The sequence below is a fragment of the Crocuta crocuta genome, unplaced genomic scaffold, assembly GCF_008692635.1.
Source record: "Crocuta crocuta isolate KB4526 unplaced genomic scaffold, BGI_CrCroc_1.0 scaffold70, whole genome shotgun sequence".
Classification (NCBI taxonomy): domain Eukaryota; kingdom Metazoa; phylum Chordata; class Mammalia; order Carnivora; family Hyaenidae; genus Crocuta; species Crocuta crocuta.
In genome coordinates this window covers 14,776,561-14,786,848 of record NW_027528417.1, presented here as the reverse complement: position 1 = coordinate 14,786,848, position 10,288 = coordinate 14,776,561, and the positions used below count along the sequence as shown (strand labels likewise).

General features: G+C 47.0%; 1 protein-coding gene across 1 annotated transcript in view; it reads right to left on the bottom strand.

Annotated features, from left to right (window-relative positions):
* Window positions 1–239: 239 nt before the first annotated feature.
* MASP1 (MBL associated serine protease 1) overlaps window positions 240–10,288 on the bottom strand; it is a 52,746-nt gene continuing 42,697 nt past the window's right edge. The window contains exons 10-15 of the mRNA XM_077754549.1: window positions 5,871–6,008; window positions 4,332–4,445; window positions 3,276–3,461; window positions 2,921–2,988; window positions 885–984; window positions 240–469 (exon numbers count right to left, since the gene is read on the bottom strand). Of these exons, the coding sequence (XP_077610675.1) occupies window positions 279–469; window positions 885–984; window positions 2,921–2,988; window positions 3,276–3,461; window positions 4,332–4,445; window positions 5,871–6,008 (797 nt within the window). The 3' untranslated portion in view covers window positions 240–278. The remainder of the gene's footprint in view (window positions 470–884; window positions 985–2,920; window positions 2,989–3,275; window positions 3,462–4,331; window positions 4,446–5,870; window positions 6,009–10,288) is intronic.

Genomic DNA, 10,288 nt, shown 5'->3' with positions numbered 1-10,288 from the left:
TGGACAAAGAAACTGCCATTCAGAGGTAAAGTCACCTGCCCAATGATGCAAATCCAGTATGTGATAGGGCCTGGATTCAGCCTTGTGTTCTGATCACTCAGCTACTCTGCTCCTCTAAAGACTATGGGGCGGGGGGGCTAAGATGCCCCCTTTATTGGCCAGTAATGGGTGGGCTGAATGAAGTGGGTGAAAGGTGAGGGGCAGGCATCTTGCATCAGATAATTTTCCTGGGCTGCTGACTGACCCGGCACATGTGCTTGGGAGGTGAGGAACGGAATTCAATCCATTATACTGGTGACCCTCTGGATCCATTCTGTGTTGTAGTAGATGTAGGAATACACTCCATAGCGGTCCTTCTTTCCACAGTCATCACCCCAGGACACGGTGCCCACCAAGTACCACTGGCCCGTCTCTTTATCCAGGGTCACCATGGGGCCTCCGGAGTCACCTGCACAAGCGTCCTTTCCCCCTAAATGAAAAGGAGATGCATGTTAAAGCTTTCCCTTTCCTAGCCTAAATCCAAAGGAGCCTCCTTTTCCCTACATCTGACTTGTAGTTCAGAGAATTGAACACCAGGGGGTGCAACAGACCATGTGACCCAAACCTGGACCCCGCAGTTCTGTTGGGCCTCCTCAGAGCTCAGTGATTTCAGATACTGCAGGCACGTTCAGGACTCCGCTTTCATAGGGGAATACTGCGCTCGGAGATGGGAATGATGGGAATTTCTTAGCACACGTTTCTCAGACGCAGTGTAATTCTCCAGCGGAATCTTTCCTCTCATGACCTTCCCCGTTCCTCTCTGAGTCCTCCTCTGTTCAGCCTGGAGGATCTCCAGCCCTCCCATTGCTGGTGGTGCCCTATTGTATGCCATCCTTTTGACTTACCTTCCTTCTCCCCAGCACAGATCATGTCCCTGGTCACTTTCTTCTTCAGAGGGGCATAGGCCTCTTGGCATGTGCGGCGGTCAACAATTGGGATTTCGATCTGCAACATAAGGCCATTTTTGGTCCCTACCCCTGGCTGAGGAGTTCTTGCTATTCTGATACCCCTAGATCTGGCTCCTCCCCATCTCCTTCCTGGATGAGCTTCGGTCCAACCTTACACCTGGTCTTAGAGACTATCCTATTGTGCAGGTGAAGGAACACTAAAGAATCAGGAGATCCATGTTCTGCTACAATGTTAGTCATGAACTTGCTGTGTGACCTTGAGAAGTCTTTTGCCCTCTCTGGGCCTCATTTTTCTCATGTAAAATGGAGATAATAATACTTGCCTAGCACATTCATTATTTCAAATATGGGAATGTATACAAAACGTATGGTCAGTCTTCTTGCCACCCCCCCTCCTACAATTGCTGGCTGTGGCACCTGTAGCATATAATTTAATTACTGCTTTTCAGAACTCTGAGATTGCTTCCTCATTTGAAAAATGGAAGTCACACTGTTTGACACACTAGCCACATGCAATGGTACAAAGAGGAGATGAATTAGCAGATGCTTTGTAAATTACAAACACCGTATAAATGTTAAGTACACAGGGTTACCACTGCTTGCCCTACAGCAGGTGTCACAATAGTATGAACTTCTGGACATTGAGTTTGCATTTTATCCACTTCTGCTTACACAATTTGGGACAAAGTCAATACTCAGGGAATATCCTTTTTAATTGAAGCAATAAACTGATACATAAAAGGAAAGTATTGTGATTATTATTGCCTGGATTCAGCTAAGGGTAAATGTTGGAGTAGAGGTCTGGAATAAAATGAGGAAATACATGAGTCTCATTCACCCACACCAAGAACTGAATAGGTCATGAGACCCCAAAGGATAGTTTCTGTTGACCCTTGCCATTTCGGTCCCTCTTGGGCCATGGCCTTCCCAGATCGCAGGGGAGAGAAGGTCAGGGCAGAGTGGTCATGAGCACATATCTTCAGCAGACCATCAAGTGCCTGACTGACCTCCACTCATTTTTCAGCTATTGAAGTGTTACTTCCTCTGGGGGCCCTTCTGGACCCCTAAGATGAAGTGGGACTTCCTGTTACATTCTGGAGCTTCCTGCACTTCTTCCTCATCACGTTTACCATGTTGGTAACTACTTTCTGTCCCTCTCACTTGACTATAAGCACAAGGATCCCAGGGACTCGATCTGTCCTTTTACCCTCCTGCATACCCAGTAGCTAGTCCAATGTCTGGCACATGGGAGGCGCCGAATAAACACCTGGGAGTTAATGAAGGAAAGGATGAATGGCTGTTGCAAAGCTGAGATTTTAAAGTATGTTAAAATAACTATGTTGAAGGATTCAAAAATTAGCTGTGGCAGCCACTAACCCCAGTTATATCTGAGCCAGGCAGATCTTGGGGGACATCTGGCATCGCCCCTAACTTTGCAGCTTGAGATACTATACAGTGGACCAGAGAGGCAAATGACTTGTTTAAGATCACCCAGCACGTTATTAGAAGCCAGTACTTGGAGCCATGGCTCCTTACTTCTAGTTCAGTATTCTTTTATGAAATGACATAAATGTGTACTTCTAAATGCAACGGTCAAGTTTAATACTCCAAGGACTGTAGCTCACAAGAGCCCATTCTTTAGCCCATTCTCCGGTATGTGAGTCTTTATGGTGTACTGATGGATCACCTTTTGGGGTGTCTAAGTCTGCTTTTATCTGGCAGAATTTCCATAAGCTGAGCCTTTCATATGCTACAGAAACACTGAACAATATTTCTGTAGCATATCAGACCAGTGCCCCATGTAGAACAAACAGACCAAATGTGTTGGGATTCAAAGTCCCAGTGAACTTTGAAGTGAGTCTGGGCCCCTGTGTCTCTCTCACTCAAAACTCTAAATCCCTGAGGAACAACATGGAGCAGGAAGGGTCAATGCAGGGCAGAGGCATCTCTATGGGACATAAATTGAACCTCACCTCCATCAGGGTCTCTGGGAACCTTTGCAAGAACTGCTTCCCCCAACCACTTACGATGACCACGGCCTCTGAAGGAAAGAAGACACAGTGAGAGAGGAGAGGCTGCCTATAGGGTTTCCAGAGGGTTGCCTCTTGTTGTCCCATCATTCCCTGCCTGGAAAGGAAGGGCTGAATTTGCCCCCTTGGAGAATGGCAGCATGGCGGAAAGGAGGACTTCTGGGATGGAGCTTACCTGCAACAGAGGTTGGGACATTTGTTTCTGGGACTCGGTAGCTGGCTAATTTGTTGTCCAATCTTTCCCACTCCCGACTGGCATGAAACCTACAGAGGCAGGATCAAAGGTGGGGCAGAGTACCTTCCTGTGGGGGCCCCTTGGGCAGACAGATGGGCATCACATAGTCATTCAGCACTGGGCTCTCCAACAGCTCCACCAGAGCCACGTCATTCTCAAATGTGTTCGGGTCATACAGGGGATGGAGGAGGAAGCGTTTGACCCCGAGATGCTGTTCATTCTCATCTGAACGGCGCCTCCAATGCTTACCTGGGCAAGAGAAGACCCATGAGGCATGTGGGTAACAGAGACATGGAGGGTAAGATCACACCTTGTTCCCTGTCACCCCCTGTCCCATCCAGCCTGTTTTCGGCCTTAACCCTTTTGCTGCCTCTCACGGCTCTTTTCCCAGATGTCCCCTACTTGACATTCCGTAAGGTCATGGGCTCCTACCTCTGACTTGCTTCTTGAGCTGATCCCATGGTCTTATAATCCTCATTCCAATGATCATCGCCACATGTTCAAACCATATAATCACACTTCAGTGCCTGGGTCAGGTGTTCCCTCCTCCATGAAGCCTCCCTGATTCTTGAGTTAGATTCTTCAGTTAGAAGTTTCTTTCTTGTGAATTCCAGTGGTACCTCATCTATTCCCCTCCTATAGGACTTACTGCTTCCTATCTTATACTAGAGGTCTCTGTGTTCATATTCATATTAGGCTGTAAGTTCCTTGGAGGGCAGGGACTGGGTCTTAGATCCTGGCGTAGTGTCAGTAGGTAACTATGTGCTGAGCTGAACTGAATCAGCTGATGGTCTAGATTTTATAAAAGAGAGGGTAAGCTTGATCATCTGTGTATGACTTACTTGAAACCATGGATTCATAGAGGCCTGAAGCATCTTTAGAAAATATCTAGACTGGGCTCTATTTTACTATTATAAAAATTGAGACCTAGACTTTAGTGACTTGCTCATGGTCTCACTACCTGAAAATCATAGCCTTGGGCTTGGACTCAGACCCCCCCGGACTTCAGTTCTAGCTCATTCTTCATTCCAGGTGTCCTGCCCTGATGAGTGAGTGAGTAGAAACAGCCCATACCCGGAACCACTGTTGGCTTCAGGAGTTAGCCTGCCCCTCACTCACCCAGGATGATTTTGAAGTCAGAAGGTCTGATCAGGTCTGTGGCATGTAGGGCTGGGTATTCTGGATCGAGCGGCTGGTGGAGGCAGTGAGCTGCGGTCACAACCCAACTGGAGCCTGAGAACAGAATTGTACTTACGTACTGCCCTGGACTGCCTTCTCCTGCCTTCTATTGCCTTGAGCTGCAGCCTTCAGACTATTTCAGGCTTTTCCCTCTCCATTGCATTTCACAGCCTGAAGTCAGACATTCGTCTGACCCTAATCTGAAGATGAGGATTTAAATCTGTGATTTCATCTTCCCATTCTAACCAAGAGACCAAGATTGAACATCTTCAATGGGATTTTAGGGCCCTTAAACCTATGGGCTTGGTGAGCTCCAGAAAGCCCAAGGTGGGTCCACAAAAAGCCTTGTGGTTACTGGCTACCCTCAGATCTTACAGTTCCTGGACCAGCAGAATCAGCCTCATCTGGAAACTTCTTAGAAATGAAGGCTCTCAGGCTCCACTTCAAATTTACTGAAATAAGAGTCTTTATTGGGTAGCAAAATCTGGGGACTTTAACAAGACCCTCAAGTAATTCCTATTCATATTAAAGTTTGGAAAGCCCTGATCTAGCGTGGACCTGTCCTCACCTGAGTGTACTGTCAGGGAGATGAGTCAGTGAGAGGCGAGGCTGGCAGCCTGGGAGCTGCCCAGGCAGATGCGGACCCATCCAGGCCTTCTGATCTCTCAGAGATCAGACCAGGAACTGGCCAGGGACTCTAGGTTGCTATTCATTTTTCCCATGATGTCAGAGTTGGAATGGATCTTTGATCATCTGGACCAAACTGCAGCGGGAAGAGCCTCCAGCCATTTCTTTCCCATCCTCACTCCCCTTCCCACCCACGTTCACTACATTGCAAAATCCTGACAATCCTATTTCCTAATGCTTTTGTATCTGCCTTATTTCTATCCCTTGTCCCCTGTCTTTATGCTGAGGCTAATGACTTCCCTCCCTACAATTGCAATGGCTACCTCACTGAAGTCCTGGCTTCTGGATTCACTCATCTTTTAATCCATGTTGCCCCTGGAGAGAACTTTCCAGACCATCCATAAATCTGCAGCAGCCTTCAGGATAGATCTAAATTCCTAAATATGGCACTCAGGACCTTTATAAAGCTCCTTCCTTGACTTCTCCAGTGTGAGTTTCCTGGTTCTCCCCAGTTCCACAGCCCTGGTGACCATGCCTTTGAGCTGCACACAAGTGTCTTGCAATTCATGTTTGAGGGTCTGACTCCTTCAGCTAGTCCTTCATAGTGCCAGAGACTGACCAGGACGTCATAGGTGTTTGTTGACTGAAAGAGTGACCTAGAGCAGGAACACTTGTTTCCTAGCTCCAGTTAAGGGCTCTTCCTACCACATTGTCCTTCTGAGCCCTGCTACTAGTGTGAACAGTGAACCTCAGTGAAGAAATCTTGATCAGTCTCGAGAATGAAAGTTGGCTCCCTTCACTTTCACCCAGTCCCCCAGTCCCAGGTCCCCTGCCCTTTCCACATCTCCTTACCTAGAAGGGAGCCTCCACAGAAAGGCTGCTCACTCCAGTGTGACAGCATGGCAATCCAGGGCGTGGTGCCCTTCTGGGCAGGGCGTCCATTGAAGATCCTGGCCATCAGCTTCCGGGAGAACTTGGGGAGCCCACACACTACAGTCAAAGGAGGGAGGTACAGATCACACTCTGAGCTTCATCTTGCTCATTGCTGGAAGTATGAGCTCATCATCCTCTCCTAAGAACATCTATTATTTTGATTTCCTAGCATTCATTGCTCTTTAAGTAACAGCACCCAGTTTTCCCCTGGGTTCTACTCTTCTCCCATTCTTAAGTCTATTATGTCCTGAGTTGGAATAATCTTACCTCTGTTTCCAGACGTAGGAATATTACCCAGACCTAACAAATTAAATCCTTTCATCCTCTGGAGACAAGGATTGCTCAGAGATGGGAATGTAACCCTGCCCAGCCCAATGAAAGCTGGCCTTGGGGATTTTGTGAAACACATTAGAAAAAGAGAAGGTCTTTCTCTGTTGGGGTTGCTAAGCTGCTGGTTATAAGCCAAGATCTACCACTGATCACTTCATGGGGAGTCTTCAGAGAATGATGCTACTAATGGGAAAAAAAAGTGGGTCTACATGATGAAGAATGAAGGAAGAGATTGTATCCCAATATTTGAACTCCTTGATCTAACCATACCTGAAGCCTTGTGATTTGGCTTTATTATACTTCTCTGTGTGTGTGTGTGTGTGTGTGTGTGTGTGTGTGTGTCTCCTAAGCTGTTTGTATTGGGTCTCTTTTACATGAATGAAAGAGTTCTGACTAATAAAGAATTTTCTTACTCTATCCACAGGGATCTGTTCTCAGAGAAGCCGTTACTCAGGGCCTTGGGGGATTGAAGACTCCTCCAAGTGTCTCCCTGCTCCATATTGTTTCCACTGACTTGGATTCACAGACACAGACACAGCACCTTATGGCTGAACAGCCCTTGGAGATCATCTAGCCTGTCCCTCTCATCATACACTTAAGGAAACTGGGGCTTTAAGAAGGGAATTAACTTGCAAAGAGCTACTCTATGAGTTAGTGGCAAGATTCTAATCTAGGTCTCCTGACTTCAGGGCTTTTCCCGCCCTAGCCAGCACCACTATGACTTCCTAGCACTCATACCCTAAGCCCCTGGATCCAGGTAGCCATTTGCCTTCTTTGTAGCTGTCACCAGGCTGCTGAATAAGGCTGGGGAAATCCCAGGTGGATGTGCTTTAACCTTGACTGCATCCTCAGTAGCTTCCAGTAGCTTCATTCTACATGCCCTTGGCTAATGTCCCAGGCTAATGTCCTGTCCACATTCTCAGCAGAATCTCAGAGCCCACCACGTGGGAACTTCCCCAAACATTCTTTCTCCATCTTTCCCTGTCTATAAATCTTCTTCTCTTCAGAACTAATTCTGGACTCTGGATCTTCTCACCTCCACACTCTTGGGGACCTGGCTTGGGGAATTCTCACTCCTCTCCAATATCTTGAATCTCTCCTTTGCCTATACCTCCAAGTCCTCATCCTAAAACCACACTTCCACTTTCCTGACCTCTCATTCATTCTATAGTCTCTCCTTCTCCTCCATTCCACAGCTAAACTTATGGAAAGAGGAATTGACAGTCTCCACATCCTTTCCTCTCCTTTGTTGGTGGATTTGGAAGAAGAAAGTGCCGGGCTGTATACACTTGGAAATAAATTGACTATTTGGACATTTAATAGATCCACAACCATATATGGAGGTAGAATGGCTCTTGGCCCATACATGGGACTTCAACAGACATATTTACATGTGTAGGAAAATAGGATTTGAAATTTTTTCTCATATATTCTTTATCTCCAGGAATTCCCCTTGTTCTCTGGCTCCTTATTATTAAGGCTGGGAGCGTCCATTGTTTTAGGTGGACTCTGACTTTTGAAAGAGCAAAGCAAAAACTAAGTTGGAAGTGTAAACTTTCATTTGAAGAGTTAAAGGTTGTGGTAAAAGATCTGTAGGTTTCAAGGAACCCAAACGCAGCGAACTAAGCATATAATCATATAATTTTTACTATAAGTCATAGAGAAAGGTGGATGTAAGGATGGTTTCTTGCCTCAAGAGAGAGATAAAACCTAGGAGAAATCTGGAGGTGGGGGGTGGGGGGAATGAGGGAGGAAGTAAAGAGAGAGTGAGAGGAAGAGAAGAGAGGAGGAGGAGGAGGAGGAAAAGGACAGTTGGAGACTAAACACAGCAGAGGGTCTGCTTCCTGGATCCTCTCAGAGTGGATGGTAGAGTCTGGGTCCTTGCCCTGGGGAACGTGCTGCCCAGTAGCCATCCTTCAGTCTGTCCTATGGCGTTGGCACTGTTGACTACTGTACCCCTCCTGATACTTCCTCCTTGGCTTCTGAAGCACTTCTCTTCCTGTATTTCTGACCCCTCTTTTTGCTCTCTTTCTTGGAGTTTCTCTTCTCTCCATGCCTTCCATGCTGGGGCACCCTTGATCAGTCCTTGCCCATTCTTCTGGACACTTCCAGTAGATAATACCTGTCTCCTGGGCCATCCTACCATCTATACTATACCCTGATGGATTTCAAATCAGTATCTCTGACCTGCCTTAACGTCTCTGCGATTCCTTTCTTGCTTATTCTTTCCTTACTTCTGCAGGCAGATTGTTCATGACTTTCTCCGCCCCCTCTGATAGTTCAGATGTCTGTTAATGTCTGCATAGATTGCATCCTAAAGCTGGTAAAAAAATTACCAGAAGAAGAAGAAGAAAGAATTGTGACTCCTCCATGCCATGTCACAGGGTGCTTTCTTTGTAACCTCGGGATACCTCAGGGTCTCGATATGTCACAACATAATGTCCTAATAGTCCTAATAATATCCTTAAAGGATAGTAAAAATCCGAAACACAGTAGAACACAAGAGAGGATAGTCCTCGATACCAGCTACATATAAAATGTCCAGCATAATTTAGGATTCTTTTAGTTCTCAGGAGTGTAAAAAACATGATATTTTCATTACGATACAAACCCCAAAGGCAAACCATGAGCGCGTCCACGGAGAGCCGTCACTAGCAGGTCAGCTGTACCCCCTTTCCCACTAGCACCGCGCCGCCACTAGTTCACACCAGGCCTAGACACTGATTCCCTGCCGAATACACTACTTGGATGTTTTAAACTCCCCCAGCTCCCGCTTCTGCACCGGTTTAGCCATAGGTCTGGTGGGGTTTCCACCTTTTTCTCCGGCACCTACCCCTTCCCCCACTTCCCACACCCCTGCTGCCCACCCTCAGAATTCCCTGAGACCCAGGAATCTGCATTTCTAAGGAGCACTCCAGGTGATTCTGATATTCTCCCATTTAGAGAGTCATTGGCTGGGGCACCTGGGTGGCTAAGTCGGTTAAGCGTTCGACTTTCGCTCAGGTCATGATCTCACATTCGTGGGTTTGAGCCCCGCGTCGGGCTCTGTGCTGACTGCCAGCTCAGAGCCTGGAGCCTGTTTCAGTCTGTGACTCCCTCTCTCTCTGACCCTCCCCTGCTCACGCTCTCTCTCTCTCTCTCCTAGAAATAATTTAAAAAAAAAAAATAGAGAGTCACTGGCTACAGGACACAGTGCAAACATTGTATGGCCTTTAAGACCTCCTTCCACTTTGCCTGGTTCCCTGCCATGCCTGCTCCACTCAGACACGTTTCCCTGCTTGATCTTCACCCACACTGGCCCTCTCTCATGTCTCCTGGTGTGTTCTCTGTAGCCTGTCGACAAAGCTCTCCAAACCCCCTCCAGCCCTGACTCTCCCGCCTTTAAGTGCCTGCAGTGCTGTGATCTCTACTCTCCTTAGGACACGTCACTGCTTTCACCTGTGTGAGCCGAGGATGCGCGTGACCCTGTCTTGCATGCTAGTTTGGGCTCTTTGAAGTCAAGGACTTGAATGACAAGTGCTTCAGTGAAAGCACGCACAGCCTGGGGGGAAGACATGTCCATAACTGACTCCATTCCTCATTTTACCTTTCCTTGGAGGATGTCCAGATGACAAAAGTTGTACCTTTTCTGTATTGGGAGAGATAGTAGCTTAATGAGGGGCCAGTCTCCTTCAAAAGGTCAAAATACACAAACATCAACAGTAACCAAACCTCAGAATGAAAGCTTTTTGTTATCCACAGAGGGTTTATTTCCACTTTAGACCCCTGACGGGAGAAACAGAGCACAGAGGCAACTTGCAGAGTAGTGAAGCTTGTGGTATGAAATATACAAAATACAGCATTCTCTACATGCACTGTTCACAGATATAGGAGTGTGCTTTCATGAACCGATTGGACAAGTGGACACTTTCCAAAGTCCTCTTGGGATTCTTCTCAGAGACTTCTTAGCTGCCTTTCTCTGATGGAGAATTCCCAGAAGAGCAAGCTCTGGGGAGGAGGAACACGAT